General features: G+C 35.5%; 3 protein-coding genes across 3 annotated transcripts in view; 1 reads left to right on the top strand and 2 right to left on the bottom strand.

Moving 5' to 3' along the window:
- Positions 1-18,492, bottom strand: part of LOC148939628 (uncharacterized) — a 28,215-nt gene extending 9,723 nt beyond the window's left edge. Inside the window, exons 1-3 of the mRNA XM_089107233.1 lie at positions 18,442-18,492; positions 17,024-17,690; positions 8,340-8,680 (exon numbers count right to left, since the gene is read on the bottom strand). Of these exons, the coding sequence (XP_088963359.1) occupies positions 8,340-8,680; positions 17,024-17,690; positions 18,442-18,492 (1,059 nt within the window). The remainder of the gene's footprint in view (positions 1-8,339; positions 8,681-17,023; positions 17,691-18,441) is intronic.
- Positions 1-27,248, bottom strand: part of Tim23 (translocase of inner mitochondrial membrane 23) — a 294,534-nt gene that overhangs the window by 133,041 nt on the left and 134,245 nt on the right. The gene's annotated exons all lie outside the window — the stretch shown is intronic.
- The window catches only part of LOC148939627 (uncharacterized), a 14,945-nt gene continuing 6,798 nt past the window's right edge, over positions 19,102-27,248 (top strand). Inside the window, exons 1-2 of the mRNA XM_089107232.1 lie at positions 19,102-19,158; positions 20,446-20,599. Coding sequence (XP_088963358.1) covers positions 19,102-19,158; positions 20,446-20,599 — 211 coding nt within the window. The remainder of the gene's footprint in view (positions 19,159-20,445; positions 20,600-27,248) is intronic.

Genomic DNA, 27,248 nt, shown 5'->3' with positions numbered 1-27,248 from the left:
AAAAATTGTTGTTAATAAATGTTGTTCTTCTTATTCTTAAACAGAAAAGTGTTTTTGATAATAAATGTTATTGTACAAATAGTGTTGTTCTTGTTGAACAAATAGAGTTTTATGTTAATAAATGTTGTTCTTGTTGAACAAGTGTTTTTATGTTAATAAATGTTGTTCTTGTTTGAACAGAAAAGTGTTTTTATGTCAAATAAATGAATGAAATATTGTTTTTCTTGTTCTTGTTATTGTACTAGATAGATCTATGGGAAAATTATTATTATTACTACTTATTCATTGGACAAGTATGGTTTACAGTTAGTTGTATACTGACTGTTGTCAACAGCAGCAGCGCTATGTATCAATTTAAAACACCATTCAGGTCGTTTCTTTGTGGCCCATCAATGTCTGGGAAAACGACACTTTTAGCTAAAATAATTCAAAATTGTAATAAAATGTTTTTGGAAAAACCAAAGAAAATTTATTCTTGCTATAGTATTTGGCAAGAGTCCTACTATCAAATAAAAGCTATTGCCACACCCATACCAATACAATCCATACGAGGACATGATGTTTTCAATAGTATTGAACCAAACTCGTGGCTGATTATTGATGATTTGGCTGAATCAATTGAACAGTTCTCACAGGAAATGCTACAACTGTTTACCGTTCGCTCTCATCATGAACACATTTCCATAACCCTATTTCTACACAATCTGTTTCATCAGAGCAAATGTATGAGAACCCTTGCTTTGAATTGCACCATCTATATTATCTACCGAGTTGTTGTGATTCTAGCTCGCTAATAACTCTCAATAAGAAAATATATCCAGGCATCCCCAAATCTCTGCTGTCAGCGTATACTCAGGCGACAAATAAGCCCTACGGCTACATTTTGCTAGATCTTAATCAGAGCCCACCCGAGGATCTAAGTGTAGTCTCAGATATTTTCGACAAAGAAATTACTGTATATCTTGCGGTGAACAGTAGAAAAAGCTATTAGTTGCCATTATGACATTGAATAAACTACACAAACAACGGCATTTATTTTCCGTTTTAATCACTTCAAAACCTCCACTCAGGAAGGCCATATTCAAACATGTTGTTGAGAATGATTTCATTAATCTAATATCTGAACTTTGTTTAAATTTAACTGAGGGCAATATACACTTGCCAGAAGGTGTTAGACAACAGACAAAGCAACATCGTTCCACTGTACGTGCCTTGGCTTGCAAAAACAAGTGAAAATTTTTAAAAGAAACCGTCTCCTTCAAGCAGGCGGTAGATTTTTTACACTGTTACTGCCAATAATTGCAGGACTTGTAAACAGTTTTCTCTAGAGAATTGCTAAACCCTATAAATTGACGCCATTTGAACTTGTCCTCTCGCCCGTGGATCAGTTTGAAGACAATCTAAGCAAATTCATGAATGATGAAAACATTACTGTTGACAAAAAGATAGTTTTACTTCAAGGTGAATTTCGACGTGTAGACAATCATAGACCTTATCGTGAGCGATCCACCGCCATCGTCACAGATCCCTCCAAACAGGAAACATATTCTTAAAATTCTGCAGTGCAGTTAAGGGAGAAGAAATTGAATTCTATAGTGACAACAATTGGAAACCTATTGCCAGTGACCTATCGCGAACAGAGTAAAAGAGTATTAGCATATCTCATGTTGGAAACTGATGATAAAGTTCAAGTTGACAGCGCAGGGAAACGAATTATAATTCCGGGAAAAAGTTATAATCTAGTTTATTTAATTTGTGATATGGTGACGAATCCTAAAAGGCCTTTTATCCTTTGATAATAATCTATACGCCTTTCCAAATGTATCAAACTTCCCCAAAAGTCTTATTGGCAATAAGCAAATTCTAAAGAAACTAAGAGAATATAGTCCTCCAACAACACCGACAACACCACCATTTAAAAAAGAAGATGATTCAATATTGGAAAATACTAGCAGCAGCAGCAATGATTTTATAACACCAACGATGGTGGCTAGTCAAAAGCGACGACGGATTGATTTACCATCGAGTGTGCAAAAGGGGAATGGACATTGCACTACGTGTTTGCGTTCAAAATGGTTGAAGTTCTGAAGCATGTCTATAAAAATATTGGTGAAGCGGGAGGTCTAATTTCTCCCAAAAAACTTTCTAAAGTTGCCTCTAACATAGATGGCAGCTCATTAAAAAGCAAAAGAGTATCTAGAAAATGAACCGAGTTACACACTGCATCGGAATCGCAGGCTTCGTGGCAAACAATATCGACAAACTAAAGCCTTTTTCCCTCTGCATATAATGCAAACTGATCTTTTAACTTTAGACGTGATTCAACGGCGTCACAATGCACCATACGAATATATTCCAGTGGCAATCAGTGTTTTTAGTCACTATGCCTATGCCATTCCATTGAAATCAAAGAGAGGTGTTGAAGTTGCTCAGGCTTTACAAAATATTCTTGAACAGGATTGCTATAGAAAAATTCAATCAGATCGCGGTAGCGAATTTGTTAATCCTCATGTGCAAAAGGTTCTATTGAAATATAATAAAACACTTTATCATAGTCACAGTCCGATAATTGGCTGAATGATTGATAAGAACGATTCGTCTATTAATTTCAAGATATTGTACGCTGAAAAATACTGCCGCTTTTATTCATGATTTAGATAAAATCATGGAAATATATAACCAACGACCACATCGATCCCTGTCCAACTCAAGCCCTCGGGATGTTCATTGCAGTGAAAATACATTTGATGCTTTTCTAAAGCAATATTCCAATGACAATAAGAAGAAAAAGAAAAAATTCAATGTTGGTGATACTGTTCAAATTAATAGAACCACCAATATTTTTGAAAAGGGGAATTATTTATGGAGCACTGAACTTTTTAAAGTGTCCAAAATCCTAGACACTACACCCACGACATATCGACTGTGAGACACCAAAGATGATGAGATTCTCGGAGGTTTTTATGAATATGAACTGCAAAAAGTTAGAAACACTAGTGAATTTTATCAAATTGAATAGATATTAAAGAGTCTTATTGGTAGGGGCAAGAAAAAGTTGCTTGTTCACTGGCTAGATTACAAGTCAGGTTTTGATTCTTGGGCCGGTGTTGAAGATATTAAAAATGGCTAATGATTTCTATTTGACTTTCATGTCAAATGTTTCTGATCCCTTCTATAATGATTTGAATAAAACAAGTGATTTTTGGACGAAACTCTCCCCTAACATCAAATTCGACGGCGCGTATGATGTGCCTCTTGTCGACTGTATTCTCAAAAATAAATATGACATCCTGAGAAAAGATCGTAAATATGAAATAAAAATTAGACCCTATGATTTGCTGCCGCCACCCTCAGATGATCCAGAACAAATTCAAAAGATCAATTGGATGAATTATCCATATATTGAATTACCCTATGAAGAACTCACCTATATGAATGATTTATGTCGTTCTATTAATAAAAAAAATTCTGCTCGTAAAAAAGGAGCTTTTCATTTCAACTATACAAAGGAGGAGGGCAAGATCTACATTAGTTCACCCATTGCTGATGAAAAGGTTATTCTCAATGATATTCTGAATGATGTTCTTGGCTTTAAGCTCAATATAATCAACGGTAAAACTGCCGGAAACACTAATTTCATTTTTGATGACTACCTGCCTGCCTTCTCCACGGACACTTGTATATTTCTCTACGCTTCATTTGTGGAAACATCCCGGGTTGGCAATAGCAATGTTCCCCTCCTACGATTTCTTGAACGAAAAACCAATCAAGAACATATTCACCACTATAATATAAAGCATCTTCAGTATATTCCCGTAAACACTTCCTATTTGGAACTCTTTCAGTTAACACTAAGAACTGAATTAGGTGATCCCCTAGCAATATCAAAAGGTTTGGCTGTGATTACATGCCATTTTCGACCCATCATTCAACAACAACAAGATGTCTAATAGAAAAGTAGTATTCATTTGTCCTATATTGACTGCTATGTTAAAACTCTTGGCCCAAGACAGCAGGGCAATGGAATGGACTATTACAAAGGTCGCTCGTCAATGTCTGGCTACGGTCTTGGCAGTTGGTTTGCTAAGCTGTTTCGCTCTGCACTACCTCTGGCTAGAAAATATATTGTACCGGCTGCAACAGATTTTGCATCCTCAACACTATACGATTGGGGCTCTGGCAAGGATTTTAAAAAAAGTGCTTCGAAAAATCTTAGGTCCAGTGCGCGAACCCTTGGTGAGAGATTAAAACAAAGTGGAAAAGATTGAAAAAGATAGAGAAACAATGCATCACTCATCAGTCTCTACTCAGGTCAGAAACGAAAGACATCATCCCTGTCAAAGAGAAGAAGGAAAAAGCCGACACGTACAGTAAACAATAGAAGAAAAAGCCCCAGGAAGAGAATTGTTAGATCAAAACTAGATTTCTTTTCCTAAGATGTCCTACCTACCGCATAAGGATTCCCAACCTTCAGTCACCTCCTCATTGAATCTATTCAATGCAGAAAATGTTGATGTGAGTGTGAAAAACGGATACTATGAACAATTTTATCCTCAACAACCCCTCTCCAATAATATCCACTTTCAAATGTATTCCAATGAAGACTACTTTACGGAAATGTCTTCGACATTTATAGATTTACAAATGAAAGTCCCGAAATCCACCAATTCTTGCCGATGGAATATCCTATAAAAATTGTATATTGCATTATTTATTTCGTCAAATCAGTGTCTACATCAATGGCACGCTGGTGAGCACAAGCAACAATCTCTCAAATTATACAAGCTATATGCAATTCATGCTGATGGCACCCAAGTCATACAAGAATTTGAGAGGCATCTCCAATGGATATGAATATATTACTAATACTGATAGTACAGATGCATTTAAAAATGCTACAACTAGTGAATTACTTCTAGTTGGAAAAATATATTATGAAATATTTAATATACCCCAATGGCTACCACCCAATATTAAAGTGAATATAAAATTGACGCTTGCACCATCCAATTTAATATTGAGATAAGAACTTGCTGGCAATCGGGATGTAACTCTCTCCCTCACCTCGGCAATGCTTCATGTACGCAAACAACAGGTCATGACTTTTGTTGCTTTGGCAGTGGAAAAACTGAGAGTCAGTGGAAATAATATTAAACTACTTGTTCCTCATACAATCACCAATCAACCTCATATTGCCATGGGGTCACGCACCTTCACCGGCTCATCCTTTATCAATGGCGAAATTCCGTCAAAACTGGCCTTGGCATCTGTAAAAAGCGCTAGTGCAATAGGATCGTGGACTGGATGCCCACATAAATCTGAAATGTTTGGGCTTTCATCTCTTGTCTGCAAAGTCAATGGAATCTTACTCTACAATCTATCTTTTGATAAATCCTATAGAACATTGTATGAGTTGACCATGCAAACCCTAGATCATGATTCACAACTATTTGAAAATAGTATAACCGAAGAAATGTTTGCTAAAACACACGGTATCATTGTATTCGATTTGTCTGGCACGCAGGATATGAGTATAGTACGTACGGGGAGTGTGCGTTTAGAGTGTACATTTGCCGACCCGTTAGCTGAGAGTATTGCACTAATCTCGCTAAATCAATATGAAACCTATTGGAAAATCACTCCCGAAGGCAGTGTTCTACTAGATTTAGCACCATGAACACCAGTGAAATAATCAGTGTATTTAATATGGACCCCTACATGACCAAATACAAATTCTATTGTCTGCCCTCGGACTTTCTTGGGAAAATTCAAAGTGTCAACAATACCCTAATTATTGTTAATAGCAGTCCGTCGACTTTGCAGACGGGTCATTGGTTTTGCATCTTTCAAACAACAAAACGATTAAATTTTTTGATCCTCTTGGCCTACCCTATACATTCTACACTCCACACATCAGCAACTATATTGATAGCAGTGGGAAAACTATTATTCAAAATCGGAAGAGAGTGCAGGATCTGACGACTAAAAGCTGTGGCTTCCATGCACTACTATATTTTGTGTTCCAATGTCGCGGCTATACTTACAAGCAGTTTCTCAACATTTATGTAGACAATCCACGCCTGAACGACTTTATGGTGGAAAATATCCTCTCAGACCTGTATAATATAAATTTCGGTGCCCTACGAGTAAAGTGCTTAAAAAATGTATGCGAATTTGTTCATTAATAAATAACAAATGTTTATACAACAATGTCTTTATTCTTCACTTTAGATTTCTTCTTCTGTGTATAGGCAACTATCATGAACCTCTAGTGCTGGTAAATCATTTGGATTCACTGCATATTGATCTTGATTGGCTGCAAAGTTAGGGTTACATTTGCTACAGTATAATTTAACTTCACTCTTGTCATATCTCTTTGTATAGTCAATGATACTATTTGCATTCACATTATGAAATTCACGAGTTTCAATCTGTCTATTCGAAGCAATATCACATACAGTGTTTTCAAATGGTGAATCACATTCAGTAACTGCCAAATAAAAATCACGTGGTTAATAGTCATAATAGGCAGTGTCGTCACAACGATGACTTAGAAACCAAAGTGTCTTGTTACCCCAACAGTTGAATTGTAGACCAGATTCTTCCTCCCAGAATAATTTAAATCCACGACGATACCAATCTCGTAGAAATAAACTAAAATCACGTTTGGGATTCTTTCCAATCATACTGGGGTAAGTATTCTCCCACTGATCACATTTATCAAAATGAAAATTGGAGCATAGATAACCTCTAGGGTGAGAGTCACAAGTCTCTTCAAGACATGAATTACATCCTTTAATTTGTACTGCATAGCCTCTATGTAATTTACAAGGATTACACAATTTACAATTTTTATTATAGTCATCAATAATTGTACAATTCTCACAGGATGTCCAACTGCCAAGAGTGTACATGCATAGTGGACATGGATAGAACATTTTTCGGTTTCCGATGTCAACTCTCTCACAGCTAAAACAAAACTGATCATCCTCGTTCGATCAACTCAGAGGGAGGAAGGGGAAAGGAGTAACTCTTTGACGCTACCTCTTTCGAAGGCAGAGCCATCTACATTGAATCTATGGCAATGTTTTCAAAAGTATATCAATAAATTGAGTATAAGCATTTGAGTCACGTCGTAAAAGCTTCATACAATAGTCCAATGGAGGAGAATCAGTTTTTATTATATTGTCAAGTGTTTCTCGAGAGAATATCTTTCATTTAAGGGATAACTCTAGAAAATCATCATCCAAAATCAAATGTTTTTTCCATAAACTCAAGATTTGATCTAATTCTCTCTTTCTATAACTTATTCATTTTTCAATCCTATCACTCTGACTGCTGACTCTAGACTGACCATGATTCGTTAGCCTAACATTCTAACAAAAAAAAGGGAACATTTTCGATTTCGAAACAATTTTATTGTATAATTACAACAATAATACTACACATGTACAATTAGCGATACAGTTTATTGTCTTCGATATGCTTCACTAATGCACTTAAAGTACATTGAAGTCTATTCACATGCGCTATATCAACTTTTGCGGCGAAGCATAATTGATCCTCCATTTTAAATTTGCTCAAGGATATCACATATCTTGCATATACTTCATCCCATTCCAGACAAAGCCGTGATCCTCTCGTGATTTCCACCGCAATATTTGGTGTTCTTGTATCATTGATGCCAACTCCATTATCAACTTCTAATAGGGTAAACATTCCACTCATCCTCAGCACAAATATGTCCAAATGAGTAATGTCAAATTGTTCTTCCTCCTTTGAATTCTATTCTCATACTAATAACAACTATACCAAAAAGCCTCTTCTTGTATTATCTGTATTTCTGTCCCGCTAATATTTCCGACTCTGTCATTGGATTAGAAAGAAACACGTGATTCTTTTCCCGTTTCGTGGATCAATAATTCACCGCCGATTATGTAAATCAATTTCTCAGAAATCTACTTTCTCTCGGGTGGATCAATACATCGCCTCGTTAGAATTCAATGCGCATGTGCAAACTTCGCCCCGGAGTCAATACACCTAGAAACAACAAATAAATCGACCTTGAAAATGGGGTCATTGACCCGTTAGTGGAGATATATTCTTTTGATAACCGAATTATGTATATCTCGGAGTCGAAAGGGCTTCCCTACTTTCCTATACAGTTTTTCTACTACTCTGCCTATAGATAGAATAGATGCATGGATGAATAAAATTGTTGATTCAATTTTTGTTCTTTCTAATTTCAAAAAAGAAAATATAAATTGTGATAGGATAATCATGAACACTATGTTCGAAAGAGGAATATAGCCCACGAATTAGAAAACAAAATATATTACTGGCACCACGTCTTTTTTCTTCTTTTCGTAAATATTGTTTATCGTTTTACCAACAAATGTAACCACAATGTGGCTATGGCGTAATTGTGGCGTTAAACTTAACTTCAAATAAAGTAAATCTCCTTTATTTTCATCAAATGCATTTGATTCCAAAAAACTTCTAGTCCTGGATAGGCTTTGCATCAAGATTTCGTGTTCTTTTGTTATGACCTGAAGGAAAGCAGCACTAAATTTACTTCTAGTTGTGTTCTTTGATTTCATCCAATTGTGGAATTCTGTCAACAATGGATCAAGAAATGCAGCGTTGCCATTGTCGGTAATTGCACAAATGCAGGGTTTATCTGAAAGGAAGAATAAATAAACGGCTAAACTTCATCGTTTTCATCACACACCCTTCTTCCTTTCTTTTAATAGTAAATATTAAAATTAAGGTTGTATTATATAGTTAAATAATAAGATAAATTTTGTAGATAATCAGGTAAATTAGAATAGTGCTGCTTTATACAGTAGATTCAAAAAGAAACCAACTGAAAATAAGGAGTAACATTAATATTTAAAACGAACACAAAATTTTTTATATATAAGGGGTGTTGCCCCCTCCTCAATATCTCAATCCTTACGCTAAAGTTTGACTTCTTGTTCCAATTATTTAAGAATGAGTAATGTAACATTAATTAGACTATTTATATTATCGATTATAAATTGTTTAATGATTATTAATGAGTTAATTATATTAGCTTTAGAAGTTTTTAGATTTTTTCATTAATTATATTAATTAGAATAATAAGCTCCTAAAATATCTAAAAAATACTTTAGCGTAAATAATGAAGTACTGAGGAAGGGGCAACCCTCCTCCGTATACAAAACAAAATACTTGTTAAGAATCCAGCAGTCACGCGAGAAGTGAAGTTTTGTTAATTCTAATGAAATAAAATAGGATGAAAATATAATAGTTCAGATGCAAATTTGGGCTATATATTTGCATATTAAGGGGGGGGAAAGTAAAGCCGGGCATATATTAAATACGTAACCTAACCTAGGTACCTTTTCTTGCCCCTTCAACCCCAAAAAACTAAAGTTTAAATGTTTGTCACGGAGTGAGCAACACCTCACAAGGCAGAGAAAACCTATTTTTCCTGTAGCATCTCGGTCTTTCTCGATACAGTCTTTCTCGCGTGACTACTGGATTCTTAACAAGTACCCATAAAAGTTTCTGTTTGTTCTAAGTTTTAATGTCGTTCCTTACTTTCAGTTGAAAAAACTTGTTTTTTTATTTAATTTCTGATCGTTTTTAAATAATACCGGGAAACCCGGCTTTCCCTCTACGGAAATTATGTTTCCCGAAGAAACATTTCCCTCTACGGAAATTATGTTTCCCGAAGAAACATTCTTCCATGTAAGAATCCTCCAATGTATCCCCCTCCATAAAAATCCGTTCACCCCAAAATATGTCTTTCTACTTCCCATTAGTTAATACTATTTGTAAATAACAGATCAAAATTCGTTGGTTGCAGCCCTCTCCAGGGGGGCCAAAGGGATTACTGAAGAAAACGTCTATCTCAAAGTGTTGATTAGTCTACTTAGGAGAAACGGGGGCGTGTGAGGGGGGCTAGCTGCCCTCCAATAGTTTTGGTCACTTAAATAGGGCACTAGACCTTTTGATTTCCGATCAAATGAGCCCTCTCCTGATCTTTTAGAACAACTTGTTCGATACGATCACCCCTGGAGAAAAAAAAATATACACGCCTTTGTGATCTTTCTTCTCGCAAAAATGTTATACGCAAACAATGTACAGTTGTTATACGCAATATTATAAAAATAACAAATATTATACGCAAACAATGGGCAGAAAGCATAAACTACCGTCCATTCCCCAGGGGCCCTGGGGGGAGGATAATTTCCTACCCAGAGACATGGTTTTCGGACTTTATAACTATGTTGAACCATATGGCTATCTCAAAATGATTATTGTGTCTTTTTGGAAAAAAGCGTGGGGGACGAGCTAGCTACCCCCTAAAAGTCTTTTTTGCCACGTAAAAATTACTACAGAACTTTTAATTTCCGTTCGAATGAGCCCTGTCTTGATCTTCTATGTCTATTGGTTCGACAATATCTCTCCTGAATAAAAACGACAAATCTAAAACACATCTCTGATCTTTTTTCTGACACAAAAATCCCAACAAATTCCAAAGTCTTGTGGACTAGGTCTAGAAACCACTATAGTCTTGTTCTCTGATATGCTGAATCTCATGGTGTACTTTCCACGAAGAACGGTGGATATATATATATATATATATATATATATATATATATATATATATATATATTCTTTATATATATATCTCGTTCTTTCGTGGAATATATATATATATATATATATATATATATATATATATATATATATATATATATATATATATATATATATATATATATATATATGTGTGTGTGTGTGTGTGTGTGTGTGTGTGTGTGTGTGTGTGTGTGTGTGTGTGTGTGTGTGTGTGTGTGTGTGTGTGTGTGTGTGTGTGTGTGTGTGTGTGTGTGTGTGTGTGTGTGTGTGTGTGTGTGTGTGTGTGTGTGTGTGTGTGTGTGTGTGTGTGTGTGTGTGTGTGTGTGTGTGTGTGTGTGTGTGTGTGTGTGTGTGTGTGTGTGTGTGTGTGTGTGTGTGTGTGTGTGTGTGTGTGTGTGTGTGTGTGTGTGTGTGTGTGTGTGTGTGTGTGTGTGTGTGTGTGTGTGTGTGTGTGTGTGTGTGTGTGTGTGTGTGTGTGTGTGTGTGTGTGTGTGTGTGTGTGTGTGTGTGTGTGTGTGTGTGTGTGTGTGTGTGTGTGTGTGTGTGTGTGTGTGTGTGTGTGTGTGTGTGTGTGTGTGTGTGTGTGTGTGTGTGTGTGTGTGTGTGTGTGTGTGTGTGTGTGTGTGTGTGTGTGTGTGTGTGTGTGTGTGTGTGTGTGTGTGTGTGTGTGTGTGTGTGTGTGTGTGTGTGTGTGTGTGTGTGTGTGTGTGTGTGTGTGTGTGTGTGTGTGTGTGTGTGTGTGTGTGTGTGTGTGTGTGTGTGTGTGTGTGTGTGTGTGTGTGTGTGTGTGTGTGTGTGTGTGTGTGTGTGTGTGTGTGTGTGTGTGTGTGTGTGTGTGTGTGTGTGTGTGTGTGTGTGTGTGTGTGTGTGTGTGTGTGTGTGTGTGTGTGTGTGTGTGTGTGTGTGTGTGTGTGTGTGTGTGTGTGTGTGTGTGTGTGTGTGTGTGTGTGTGTGTGTGTGTGTGTGTGTGTGTGTGTGTGTGTGTGTGTGTGTGTGTGTGTGTGTGTGTGTGTGTGTGTGTGTGTGTGTGTGTGTGTGTGTGTGTGTGTGTGTGTGTGTGTGTGTGTGTGTGTGTGTGTGTGTGTGTGTGTGTGTGTGTGTGTGTGTGTGTGTGTGTGTGTGTGTGTGTGTGTGTGTGTGTGTGTGTGTGTGTGTGTGTGTGTGTGTGTGTGTGTGTGTGTGTGTGTGTGTGTGTGTGTGTGTGTGTGTGTGTGTGTGTGTGTGTGTGTGTGTGTGTGTGTGTGTGTGTGTGTGTGTGTGTGTGTGTGTGTGTGTAAATAGTGTGTGTAAATGTGTGTGTAAATAAACAGGGAGGAAAGAAGATAAAGCAAAATTCAGGGCAATTCAAAAAGTAATTGCATTTTTTTATTTATATATGTGTTATTTTTATATAATCTTGGATATCGAATATTGATTTTCCGGACTATTGAATTAAATAACTTCATTATGAGAAATAAACAGGGAGGAAAGAAGATAAAGCGAAATTCATGACAATTCAAAAAGTAATTGCATTTTTTTATTTATATGTGTGTTGTTTTTATATAATCTTGGATATCGAATATTGATTCTTCGGACTATTGAAGTAAATAACTTCATTATGAGAAATAAACAGGGAGGAAAGAAGATAAAGCAAAATTCAGGGTTATTCAAAAAGTAATTGCATTTTTTTTATTTATATACGCGTAATTTTTATATAATCTTGGATATCGAATATCGATTTACCGGACTACTGAATTAAATAAGTTCATTATGTAAAATAAACAGGGAGGAAAGAAGATAAAGCGAAAGTCAGGACAATTCAAAAAGTAATTGAATTTTTTTTCTATATGTGTTATTTTTATGTAATCTTGGATATCGAATACAGATTTTCCGGACTTTTGAATTAAATAACTTCATTATGAGAAATAAACAGGGAGGAAAGAAGATAAAGCGAAATTCAGGACAATTCAAAAAGTAATTGAATTTTTTTATTTATATGGGGGTTATTTTTATGTAATTTTGGATATCGAATATCGATTCTTCGGACTATTGAACTAAATAAGTTCATTATGAGAAATAAACAGGGAGGAAAGAAGATAAAGCGAAAACCAGGACAATTCAAAAAGTAATTGCATTTTTTTTAAATATGCGTTATTTTCATATTATCTTGGATATCGAATATCGATTTATCGGACTACTGAACTAAATAACTTCATTATGAGAAATACACAGAGAGGAAAAAAGATAAAGTGAAATACAAGACGATGCAAAAAGTAATTACATTTTCTTATTTATATATGTGTTATTTTTATATAATCTTGAATATGGAATATCAATTTATCGATCTAATGAAATAAATAACTTCATTATGAGAAATAAACAGGGAGCAAAAAAGATAAAGCGAAAATCTGGACAATTCCAAAAGTAATTACATTTTTATTTATATATGTCTTATTTTTATATAATCTTAGATACAGAATATCGATTAATCGATCTACTGACCTAAATAACTTCATTATGAGAAATAAACAGGGAGGAAAGAAGATAAAGCAAAATTCATGACAATTCAAAAATTAATTGCATTTTTTTTATTTATATGTGTGTTATTTTTATGTAATCTTGGATATCGAATATTGATTCTTCGGATTATTGAATTAAATAAGTTCATTATGAGACATAAACAGGGAGGAAAGAAGAGAAAGCAAAAATCAGGACAATTCAAAAAGTAATTGCATTTTTTTATGTATTTGTTATTTTTATATAATCTTGGATATCGAATATCGATTCATCGGACTACTGAAGTAAATAACTTCATTATGAGAAATAAACAGGGAGGAAAGAAGATAAAGCAAAATTCAGGACAATTCAAAAAGTAATTGAATTTTTTTCTGTATTTGTTATTTTTATATAATCTTGGATATCGAATACCGATTTATCGGACTTCTGAACTAAATAGCTTCATTATGAGAAATAAACAGGGAGGAAAGAAGATAAAGCGAAATTCAGGACAATTCAAAATGTAATTGCATTTTTTATTTATATATGTGTTATTTTTTATATAATTTTGGATATCGAATATCGATTTATCGGACTACTGAACTAAATAACTTCACCATGAGAAATAAAGAGGGAGAAAGAAGATAAAGCAAAAATCAGGACAATTCAAAAAGTAATTGCATTTTTTTTTAAATATGCGTTATTTTCATATAATTTTGGATATCGAATATTGATTTATCGGACTACTGAACTAAATAACTTCATTATGAGAAATACACAGAGAGGAAAAAAGATAAAGTGAAATTCAAGACAATGCAAAAAGTAATTACATTTTCTTATTTATATATGTGTTATATTTATATAATCTTGAATATGGAATATCGATTTATCGATCTACTGAACCAAATAACTTCATTGTAAGAAATACACAGGGAGCAAAAAAGATAAAGCGAAATTCAGGACAATTCAAAAAGTAAATACATTTTTATTTATATATGTCTTATTTTATATAATCTTTGATACGGAATATCTATTAATCGATCTACTGAGCTAAATAACTGAATTATGAGAAATACGCAGGGAGGAAAAAAGATAGAGCGAAATTCAGGACAATTAAAAAAGTAATTACATTTTTTTTTATTTATTATTTAAAAAAAGTTTTCAACAAAATAAGTTTTTCAAAGAAAAATAGAGAACTCCATTAAACAAAAAATGAGCAAAAATAAAATCAAATAATCTACCAAGCATGAAACTACCACAAATCAGCATCGATAAAAAAAAGATGAAACCCAAAACGAACAGAAATTACAATAAATAACCGAGTGAAGCTCAAAACGATCAGAAATTAACATAAGTTGGGCTCAAAACCCCTTATGCCTTCCCAAGGCCAGAACACAATTTGCACTGCCCACCAGTTCCCCAAATACATCCAACCAAAATTTTGAGATAGCCCTTTTGGTCAGCGTAGTTGATTTCCAGATAGAAATTATGGTTTTGAGGAGGACACTCCCCCACAGCCCTCAGGGCAAGGGTTGTAAGTAATGCCCTGGGGACATGTAAGGTTTTTATAGAAGGCTTTATCGTAGGAACTTCAAAAGGAACTCATTCGATTGGAAATTGAACTAGTAACGGGCCCTTTTAGTCGTTAAAATTGATTGGAGGGCAGGTAACACTGCTTATAAAACTACCTTTTTCTCACACACATGCCATAACCATTTTGAGTTAGACTTTTTGTTCAGAATAATTGAAAATTCTGGAAATTAGGTCTTTGAGGATTACAACCCCCCCCCACACACACAGTCCTCAGGGCAAGGGTTATAAGTTATGTTCTGGGGGCATATCAGTTTTTTATATAGAAAGCGTTGTCTTAAAAACTTCAAAAAGGGCTCATTCGATTGGAAATTTAAATGGCTAGTTCCTTTTTTAATAGTCAAAAGTGATTGGAAGGCAACTAACACCCCTTCCACGCCCACCATTTCCCCAAACACATCCAATCAAAATTTGAGTTAGCCATTTTGCTCAATGTAGTTGAAAATTCCGGAAAGTATATCTTTTAGCAGCACACTCCCTCCACAGTCTTTAGGGCAACGGTTGTAAGTTACACCCTGGGGGCATATATGGCTCTTAAGGAGGGAATACTCTTATAAACTTCAGAGGGCTCATTTGATTGGAAATTGAAAGTTCTAGTTCAATTTTTAACGTAAAAAGATACCGTTGGATAACCAGCCCCCCCCCCACTCTTTTTTCCCAAATGCATCCGATAAAAATTTTGAGACAGCTATTTTGTTAAAAATAGTTCAAAGATCAGAAAACAAAAACTCTGGTGTCGATAAAACCCCCAGCACCTGAGGGCAAGCGTTGTATGTTGTGCCCTCGGGGCATATATGATTCTCCTGAAAGGGATGCTTGTATAGACTTCAAAGAAGGATCCTTTGATTGGAAATTGAAAGTTGTAGTTCACTTTTTAAGAGTCAAAAGAGATTGGAGGGCACCTAGCCCCCCCCCCCTCCCCGCCTTTTTTCTCAAACCCCCATTTAACATGGAAAACACCAACTCCCCCTCCCCACATCGGTGATAAATGTATCTATTCAAAAAATTAATCTTTTTACTAATAAATAACGTTATTCGAAAAAGCTGCCATTTTGTCCAACGTCTAGAGATGGTTGTTTAAACCTTAGCTTAGAATCCATCAATTTCGTCAAAGCCAATTGCTTCTTTCTATAATTGACAAAACATATGTTGTGAACAAGAGGGTGTAATTCCTAGCCGCAATTGTATGGAAAAGGTGTTTTGCCTACTAAATTGACGTGTAATAAATCTTCCAATTAGCGAGAAGAGATAACATATTTGCACATTAGGGGGGGGGGAGGGATAAAGCATAGCGGGCCTGCAGGCAAAATATGTTAGAATTATTCTGCATTTTATGAAGTAAGAATAATTTTCTATCTTCACGCTGTCCAAATATTGGTGTGGTCGCTATAATTAACACGTACCTGGTATTCAGCTTTTCCTGGAAAGCTTCTCTCAAATTCTTATCCTGGGGTCTACCAACTTCATAACTCCCTGGAAGGTGCACTTCCAAAATTTCAGCTTGAAATTGATCTTAGGCACGACTAGATGGTCATCCTTACTTTTAACCTCAATAACAATAAATGTATCAAATTGCAGAATCTTCATACTTGGCCAAAGTTACCTGTGATGGTGGTTTGAATAAACAGAGAAAAAACTTTTAAAATATTACGTTTTCATAGTTGTATGGTGATATTTTCCTTTTTTCTCTCTCTCTCTCTCTCTCTCTCTCTCTCTCTCTCTCTCTCTCTCTCTCTCTCTCTCTCTCTCTCTCTCTCTCTCTCTCTCTCTCTCTCTCTCTCTCTCTCTCTCTCTCTCTCTCTCTCTCCCTCTCTCTTTCTCTCTATTTGTAGTGCTTCGTTGTTTTCTTTTTGTACAAAGACTAAAATTTTAAAAGTATTAAGATCAGACGCTGATATAGATAAAAAATAATACATTTAAAAAGAGTAAAAATCCAATTGACTGGCCCAGTCAGCCGTCAAACTAATCCAAATTTACAAGGAATAGTCAATCCAACTTTAATATTTCAGAAGAATAGATACAAAATCAAACAAATAAGTTGTCTACATAGTTCAATTTATTTATCTCCTCCTTAACCGATTTAATAACTTTTAAGGTATTCGATTTTTCCAAAGCTTCTTCATCAACAAGAAAACCAGAAAACTGTTTTAAATAACCAGGTGAAGGCTTCATAATCCCTTGAAACACCACAGGTATTCCTAGCTCCGTTTTCAGTTTTTGAATATTCACATCTGGATCCATATGTTTCAAGATTATGAAATCAATATTTTTTTCAACAAATTTTTTGATAAAAATAAGTTTGACTTAAATGATGGACATGTATCACCACTAGATCTATAGTATGAACAAGAACAGTAATTAATCAAGTCATCTAAATCATCCAAACAATTTCTAATTACACAATCTCGGATAGTACTGTAAGAAGAGGAACAAGCAATTGACACAGAGAAAAGTAGAAATTTGAAATGTGATCGAATATCCGCTATTTCATTCACACGGATAAGGTCTGTTTCACTGTCATTATTTAGTGCTATATTAATTGCAACAAGTCCAGGCATAGCCTCTACGCTTTTAAGATACTCCATCGTTCCCTTAAATTTATCCCCTGGGATATCAAGTATGATAGAAATGTTAACAGAAAATGAAATGTCCTGAATATCCCTGATATTCTTGATCATAGTTTCCAAATTATGCGTAGATTGAGGAATTTCGATGACCGCAACACTTCCTCCAGCTGATTTAATGTTCCACAGTTCTCCATACAACTTAAGTTTAGAAAGTCTGAATTTTTCCAGCTGTATGTCCTCCGCCTTTCCAATTCGAGATCCTGATAGAAATATCCATTGACCATTGTGGCAGAATTTGCCATCTACTATACCAACAAAGGATCCACTACAGCCTATTCGTCGGTATGTATTTTCTAGGGTGGTGTCAAAAGCTGTTAGTTCTTCTTCTATATCCGCTTTTTCGGCAGTTAGATTCTGCCTCAGCTCCTGGAAAAAAAGGTCAATTTGAGCTATCAGTCTCGCTGCAATACTGTCGAGAACAATAATCAGTTGTATTTAGAGGGTTGCAATACCATGTTCGATAAAGGTGGACTTAATTAAGAAATAAAGATATACTAAAATCCAGATAAAAGTCACTAAGAGCTAGAAAAGACAATTCTGCTTCTTTGCAATGCTGCCAGAAGCAGCAAATGTATGCTGTCAGGAATTCCAAAACAGTACTGTTCATAATTCAATTGCAATATTCTCTACTTCTTTCCATTCCATGAAAGTCACAGATAAAAGGAAGATCCTCTCTTCATTTGCAAAAATCTAATTAGATTCCCTACTTGGACTATAAGTAGCCCCTTTCCCGCTCCCTATCCGTATATCTTCTAAAGCCCATTGCATCATTTGCGCTTTACTGAAAATTAGGCTAAATATATTATAAACAATTATTTAAATATTTATAACATAGAAAAATAAAAAATAAATTACAGTGAAGATAGAATCTTTTCGTCTATCTATTCAATCGTATAGATAGGAAACGGCTGATTCAAATATTCTTTGTCTTGAATTTCAGAAAAAAATCTCCAAAAATATGCGCAACAGAAGACTGATCATAAAGAATGCATTAGAAAGCTTAATACAGCCCGACTTATAAAATTACAAACAAGGAACGATATTGGCAATGCAGCAGTGCTTAATTTTGGTTTTATTGACAAATATGACTATTATGTGACCTTGGCGGAAAACTAACCTTTCGATAAAGTATATCTTCTTTATTTTCACCAAATTCATTTAATATCATAAAATCTCTAGGCCTCGACAATCTTTACATCAAGATATCGTGTTCTAACTTTAAGGAAAGCAGCGCTAAATATTCTTCGAGTATTTTTTTTTAGCCAATCAGAAAATTATATGAAAATATGATCGGGTTAAATTTACCAGTGACTTGAAAGCAATTTAATTAAAAGAATATTAGTTAAACAAAATATGTATACAACATAGATCAGCACTAATTTGTTCCTAAGTAGGGAAGCCCTTTCGACTCCGAGATATACATAATACGGTTATCAAAAGAATGTATCTCCACTAACGGGTCAATGACCCCTTTTTCAAGGTCGATTTATTTGTTGTTTCTAGGTGTATTGACTCCGGGACGATGCTTGCACATGCACATTGAATTCTAACGGGGCAATGTATTGATCCACTCGAGGGGAAGTAGATTTCTGAGAAATTGATTACATAATCTGAAGGTGAATTATTGATCCACAAAAGGGGAACAGGATCACGTGTCTCTTTCTAAGCCAAACAGGGAAGTTATGTAAGGTTTCCCATTACATCACAATTTTCCCTTGAGATTTTGTATATAATGGACATACGTTGTGGTTAAACTATCATAAAGTCTTCAGATACCATGGAGAATACATCTGATATTATTGATTTGGAAACTTTGGCAACATCGATTTATAATGTGAGTTCTGTTTAGTAAATTTTCTTAGTTTATTTCCAAATAAAATCATTTTACATAGTCACCCCTCCAGTAAATTCAAACACAGGGTATACCCCCTCCCCCCACCATACAAACTCCACTATATAATGTTTATAGTCGATAGAAAGCGTAAAATACACTCTTTTTTACCATGTAAACCCCATCCTCCCTTCCCCCCTGTTTACGACTTTAATTCTTTCATTAGAAATAATTATGTTTTTGATACATTTATTCTTGCCTAAAAGTGACAGCCAACTTTCTGTCAACCCTTAATATACTGTTTCTATTTATGCCGCTAACTTGACTTAAGCATTTCCGCAATGATTTAAACAGGTGTAATTATTGACCCCTTTACAGTACATCCGGCTTTGCTAAATATTCAAGAATTTGGAAAGCAAAAGCTTCTGCTGAAAAAATTATACTTTTTCCCGTCAAATTAAAAACAGTTTCACGCAGAAAGAGATTGCAGTTAATTAAGCTTGTAAGGCTACAGGCTTTGCGAAATTCTATGTTGTATAGAAGAGGGAAACGAGTTATTTCCAAAATTAAGGTCCAACAAATATTTTTAGGACATTATGTAAAAGGACGGGGGGGGGATTATGTAAACGGATGAGGGGGAGGCTAACAGCCCTTTAGAGTGCATATTTTTTAGATACATCTTGAAATGATTCGCAGGAAAACGAGAGCTATTATTCCATTTTTCTAGCTTTCTTTCGATAAAGTTTCTTTTATATTCCCCTGAGGGAGCGTGAAAACTAAGGTTTTTTAACTTTGATACACAAGGCGAGAAAGAAAAGTCTTTAGGATTTGCATGAAGTCTATATTATGCGTAAATTGAATAGCATTTTACCTATGATCGCAAATTTTAGGCCTATTCGCTGGGTTAACGATCTTTTTTTATCTAATTTAAAGTCTATATCTAAACAGCCCCCTGTTTCTTTAGTTTATAATAGTTCGAAACTTATGCTATGGGTTTGTAACCTACGGAACTATCTAAATTATGATTCTTCCATTTTGAGTGCTCAATGTTTATATAGGGGGGGAGGAGCAATGCCTCGCTTTGAACACCTTCGATGTATGGTGAAAACAAACTATTTCTTCGCGTGAAAAGTAAGGGGGGATTCTTTGTGCAGACATGTACACCCTTTGACAAGAAACTAATGTGGTCATTCCGACACGCAACACTGAAGTTTAGGTGTAGGGGTACTAATTTTTCTTCTGTAAAAAGAGGGATAGTTATTCAATACTAAATTGTTTCTTCTTTTTAAGGACAATTATGAGAAATGCGCGCCTCCTCCTGAAAATAGTGCAAGGCGCACAGAGGCAACCCCTGTGAGACCATCAATTATTAAGTATGCTGGCCCTTGCACGACCCCAAAACAAAGCAGGAGGGATTCAGGTCCATGTACACTCCATGAGCAAGGTAAGAATGTGACTATCCCCACCCTACACGGACAAGATGCTGCCCCCTCGAACCCCAGTTATGCTGCGGGCCTTCTGTGGTCCTATTACAAGCCAAAAATGCGCACCCTTCAAGCCCCAGTCTAGCTACGGGGCCTTCCGTGCAAGCTGCAATTCCTGGGTCTTCCAGACCAACGCTGACTATACAAGGCGAGAATGAGCCTCCTTCAACCCTCCATATGCAAGCTGCAAATCATAATGTAAGTTTTTAAATATTATTTCCGGTAATGAATTTTCTCCCCAGTCAATTTGAATGTTAGAGTTTGTACCGTTAGACTTCGAAATAATTGCAGATTCTAATTTGCATAATAAAGGCTTCAATAAGAGATGCGAGACTTAACGGTCTCCATTTGTCGTATGTTCCGGAAAATCTTGAAAATAACAGACTTGCATTAACGAATGTAAGGTCAAAGTAGATTGGTTTATAAACATTGAAATAGGCTATTCTCAGGAGATGACCTGGAAGAGTTAGACTACCAAGTAAAGACCCCGGTTTTTTTCAAAGTAGATAGAGTATTAATATGACATTTTTTGAGGGGTTGTTTGAACAAAATCAAAGCCTACTATACTGCAGCCGGAATATGGAAATGTAAGCTTTTTTACCTCTACTTTCTATCTGGTTATAGAAAAATATCTACCTATTTCTTTCATCTGTTTTAGGCCTTTCTTTTCATCATTTTTCAACACAGTAAAAGTGTGTTAGGCCTTTCTTTTCGTTATTTTTCAACACAGTAAAAGTGTGTCAGAGCTATTAAAAGGCATTTTTTCTCAAAGGAAATATAGCGTTCTCCCTTTTGAATAAGGTCAAGTGCATGCATTAACCCTGCTAAATTCTCTTAGTGAAGCCAAAAAAGGCACTATATTCCGGTCTTAATTTCTCATAGTAAATAGCAAAATCTTTGCGATATAAACTGCATTATTAGCAAATGCTTATTCTTGCTTCTACAAATATTATAAAAACACTTTTCTGTTCAACAAGAACAACATTTATTGAACAAAATCAAAACCTACTATGTTATCCTTTAGATTATATTAAGTTGGAACTTTCAGAACAGTGAATTAACCAAATGCTACTACTACTACTAATCGCGTTTTAAATAATAAACCAATTTTAAAAATAGGGTGATTTAGACACTTTGAAAATAAGCTATTTTCTTTTATAGGTTGTATTGGTACCTTATTCCTTGTCCCCGTCCTAATCAGCTGGAGATGAAGTCGCGCCTGTGGACCTCCCCAACAATTCACCATGGAATGGTAATTCACTTGAAAAACCAGATAATATTGATAATTTTGTAACTGATTATTTTAATATTGATAATAGCGCAGTTGAGCAGGGGGACTTCAGACCAAACACCTTACAGATTTTAGATGATTTTACCCGAGAATTAACAGGGAACACTCCCCACTGATTACATACTTCCACATGAAACTAATGAAATGGTTTCCCATAGCCCTATTGTTGAACAATGTGGGGGAGGGGCTGGTGATAATATACAAGAGGGGGAGGGGGAGGGTGACAATACCCAATTTATAACATTTCCGGATTTTCAGCTGTCAAATTCAATTTCAAATACGATTTTTGTTTACACTGCAACTTTTGGGGACCCTTTTAATCCGTTTATGGGGGGTAATTTTTATTTGACCCTATAGAAATTGTCCATGAATATGTAGATAGAATACGTGCACTATTAGAAACCAGATTCAGTTGTGGGGGATAGGGATTCAATTAAGGTTTCAATTGTTTCAAAGGTGTTTTATTTAAATGAGGGTAAAAGCGAGGTTTATCATCATTATGTACATACCGAGATGCTAGTGGTCTATTCTCATTTAGAAAATATTGAGGGTGTTTTTATGTATTGGATAGACCACATTATTACGCATCTCGATAATTATAGCGAAAATGGCAGTGGGCCTGTGGTTCTTTTTGTTGAAAATTTAAGCGTTAATATTTTTAAATTTAAAAAAGATTTTATTTTAAGAGGGGGGCATGGGCCGAGGGCTATTGAATTAAAATATAATCCAGATTTCGAAGGATGTCAGGGCGTTCAACGAATCTGTTTCTAAACAGTTCAAAAATATTTCAAGTACGCTTTCCTCATTTCAGCTTTCGAACCACTACGAAATGACGCTACAAAGAAAAATTTAGAATATTGGGCTGTACACGGGAAGTTGGGGTCCGATTTCCCTCCTGTAGATTTTTCTTGTTTAGAGGAAAAATACCCAGTAACGCTCAGGTCCATTGATATTTTTGAAAGGGTCAATGCCCATTTAAATATTGGCGTTACTGTGGTTCAATATGAAACAGAATTTGAGGATGGGGTTCGTTCTAAAAAGAAGGGGGTTGGTGTTCCTAGTAAGGAGCCCGTCAATTGAATTGGTGAAGCACTGGGTTTGGTTTTTGTACACACCACCTAGTGAACGCAATGCAATTGGCCATTTTAACCCAATTACAGACATCAGTAGAGTTCTGGGGGAGGGTAAGAAAATAGGGGTACGTTTCTACTGTCCAACATGCCTTTCTCGATTTCGTAGGGATTTAAGACTAAAGAATCACATGAAACATTGCAGGCGGCATGGCTACCAATCAGTGTAAACAGTTTCGGGTGACAGGGCCATTTTAGGCTTTAAAAATTTCCAAAATAACCTCCTTCAAAGCAATAAGATCTCTTTAGACTGTGAGGCGAAGCTAGTGGAACTGAACGATCCTTGATTTCCAAATCGAATCAAAGAACATCGAGCCATTGCAGTCTCCTACGCCCATGTGCAAAGAGACAGTTCTCACACTATGCAGTTGTTAGAAATAGTCGAAACGTTGGATGAGGGTTAGTTCATGATCAAGGCACTGACCAAATTAATTAGCACGGCAAATGACGCTATTTCTCGTTTGAGAAATACACATTACCCAATGTTATTGTCTGCAGAGGCTCGTCTCGCGATTAAAAATCAAACAATCTACTGGATTTTTAAGGGGGAGTTTGAAGAGGGAGATAAGAGGAAAGGGACTAGAGGGAAAAGAGGGGGAAAGGGGAAAGTCAGAGACCACTGTCACTTGTGGCAGAAAATATCCTAAGGGGGTAGTAATTTTAGAGGGGTAGCACATCAATCATGCAACGTGAATGTAAGCCAGCAGTTTCTTATTCCAGTTTTCATTCACAATGCAAATTATGATTTGAAATTTATTTTACCGGCTTTGGCACGTATGCACAGGGAGGGAGGGGGAGTAGATATTCCATGGGTAAATAACTGATTTACGTATAATATTATCCTCAAAGCAGCTGAGAAGCTGTTGCTTCTAGAGTTGAAATGGCAGGTAGTGAATAATGGGCATACGTGCCTGAATACAATCAGGTTTTTAGATTCATTTAGTTATTTCCCCAAGGCATTGAGTCAATTGATTCAAATGCAGAAAAGTGACAATTTTTATAGTTTTCCTTTGCTTAAACACCACTTTTCAGGCAGTGAAATGTATGACCTATTATTCTGTGTGATTTTTTCTTTACATGGTGGCCATTCAAAAAGCGAGGATTTCTGTTAAATAAATAATTCTTATACCTTTTAAAATAGCTTTACGGGGTTTGAGAGACTCTGTTGTTTTATTCTGTGTGATTTTGCTTTACTTGGTGGCCATTCAAAAAGCGAGGATTTATGTTAAATAAATAATTCTTATACATTTTAAAATAGCTTTACGGTGTTTGAGAGACTCTGTTGTTTTATTCTGTGTGATTTTTTCTTTACTTGGTGACCATTCAAAAGCGAGGATTTATGTTAAATAAATAATTCTTTTAACTTTTAAAATAGCTTTACGGGGTTTGAGAGACTCTGTTGTTTTATTCTGTGTGATTTTTTCTTTACTTGGTGGTCATTCAAAAAGCGAGGATTTCTGCTAAATAAATAATTCTTATACATTTTAAAAATAGCTTTACGGGGTTTGAGAGAGTCTGTTGTTTTATTCTGTGTGATTTTTTCTTTACTTGGTGGCCATTCAAATAGCGAGGATTTCTGTTAAATAAATAATTATTATACATTTTAAAATAGCTTTACGGGTTTTGAGAGACTCTGTAGTTTTATTCTGTGTGATTTTTTATTTAATTGGTGGCCGTTCAAAAAGCGAGGATTTATGTTACATAAATAATTCTTATACCTTTTAAAATAGCTTTACAGGGTTTCAGAGACTCTGTTGTTTATTCTGTGTGATTTTTTCATTACTTGGTGGCCATTCAAAAAGCGAGGATTTCAGTTAAATAAATAATTCTTATACATTTTAAAATAGCTTTACGGTGTTTGAGAGACTCTGTTGTTTTATTCTCATAAAGAAAGAAAAACAAGCAAAAATGGGGTTTTTATAGGCCAAATGAAGATACTGAAAAAACGAAGCGAATATTTCGAGAGGACAAACGCCTCTCTTCTTCAGCGCGAAACGAAACGATGTATCAATAAAAGCCAAAAATTAAAAGATTTAAAACCAAATACCTAACAATCATAAAAGAGAGTTATTCGCCAATATCCGCGATTTACACAAAATCCAAAAAATATGATCTGCCATCGACGGATACTAGCGAACAACTGAACAAAAGAAAGAAATCAAGTCAGTCACTTGAAAAACTGGAAAACTATGTCATTTGATTTCGGATTTTACTTAAGGCATTTCTTGCAGACACCCTTTGGGACCTAAGGGGTTGTTCACGTGTTTGATTAGATGACTGAGAAAGTGGTTCAAGGTTTATTTCAGGGATCACTAAAATATCGGCTTCTCTTTTGAGAAAACCGAAATATGACTCATTTATTCTTAAATCACCGGAATCTCTGTTTAAAGCTAGACCTAAATGTTGGTATTTATAAATTTCAACAGCTTCTCTGTAGTGCTGGACAATACCCTTATCATTCGAAATAAGACTAGCTTGATTAAACAAAATAGTATGGTCTGGTTTTTCGAAAATGTTCTCTGCAACGGCAGAGTCAAAATTTTCCGGTTTTTTCCGCTTTTTAAGTGTATTATTAATTGAGCTAGAATGCTGAGTTAATCTATCTGTTAGTCGCTGATTAGTTCTTCCAATATACCAAAGACCACACGAACAAGGAATTCTGTAGACACCGGAGTTTTCACCTATCGGGATAGGGTCTTTTCCTTGATAAATTTGGGACTTGATAGTTTTTCTGGGTCTATAATAAGTGTAAATGTTATTTTTCCTTAGATTTTTTGAAATGTGGTCTGAAATCCCTTTAATGTATGGGAGACCAAGATAAACTGAATTTTCCCTTTGATTTGTGTTTTCTGTGGAACTATCTGATAATCTTTTAATGCGTTTTGCAATTACAGAATTTATTAAACTAATTGGATAACCAATCCCAAATAAAATATCTCTAAGGTGGTTGAGTTCTAAATCCAAGAAACGTGTTGAACAAACTTTCAATGCTCTATCAACTAGAGAAGTGACAACTCCTCTTTTCACAGCAGGAGAATGATTGGAGGAATAACTTAAGTAACGGTCATTATGTGTGGGTTTTCTATATACACTAAACTCGAAACATGAATCATTTCGGTGCACCAAAACATCTAAGAAAGGAAGACGCCTCTCTGTCTCTGATTCCTGAGTAAATTTCAGTTTTGGATCCAAGGAGTTGAGCCAGTGAAGAAAAGAACCCAGAGACTCGTCACCATGCTCCCATAAATAAAAAATGTCATCTTTAAAACGAACCCAAAACTCAGGCTTACACGAACCATGCAAAATAGACCTTTCTTCAAGGTCTTCCATGAAAATATCAGCCTGTATTGGAGAAAGGGGGGCACCCATGGAGAGCCCCTATTTCTGTCTATAAAAAATGCCTTTATAATGGAAGTAAAAAGAAGTTCTATTACAAAGGGCTGTAAGTAAAAGAAGTGTCTGATTCGAAAGAGCGGAATTTTCTGATATACATGGGTTAGAATTAAGTTTTTGCTCCAAAAACATTTCGGCCTTTTGAGGATCGCAATTGGTATACATTGAATCTGCATCAAAACTGCCAATTCTTGTATTTGGTTTAACCAAAACTTGCTTTACCTTGGAAACAAAATCAGCGGAATTTTTAATATAGGATTTTTGAGCCTGAATTAGTGGGCGAAATACCACTGATAAGAATTTTCCTATTTTTGCTGTAGGAGAATTAAAAGAAGAAACAATGGGTCGAAGTGGATTGCCGGGCTTATGAACTTTAGAAAGACCATAAAAGTGAGGGGACGTACAACCGCGTGGGTAAAACCTTTTGTACAACTGATCTGTAATTTCACCTTTTCCTTTTAGATAAGACAGCTCTTTTCGGACTTCCTGTACAAATTTTTTTTGGGATCGGTAGCTAATTGTTCATATGTGTTAGAATCATTTAAAATTTCTCTGATTTTTTTTGTCGTAATCATCTGAATCTAATACAACAACAGTATTGCATTTATCGGCTTTCGTAATAATCCTGGAATGATCTTTTTGTAGTGCGTGGAAGACCAAGTGTTCATTTTTACTAAAAATTTTTAAATTTAGATTATTAATAGAAGGTGAATCCAACAAACTTTCAACAAATTGCGCTCTAACCTCAGCAATCTCTCCAATCTCCGCACGAGAGTCATGAAAAGCACCCTCTGT

Source organism: Artemia sp. Qi Xiang Cuo, chromosome 21, assembly GCF_049724085.1.
Source record: "Artemia sp. Qi Xiang Cuo chromosome 21, ASM4972408v1, whole genome shotgun sequence".
Lineage (NCBI taxonomy): Eukaryota > Metazoa > Arthropoda > Branchiopoda > Anostraca > Artemiidae > Artemia > Artemia sp. Qi Xiang Cuo.
Note: the sequence above shows the minus strand (reverse complement) of the source record. Positions and strands in the feature narration are given on the sequence as shown.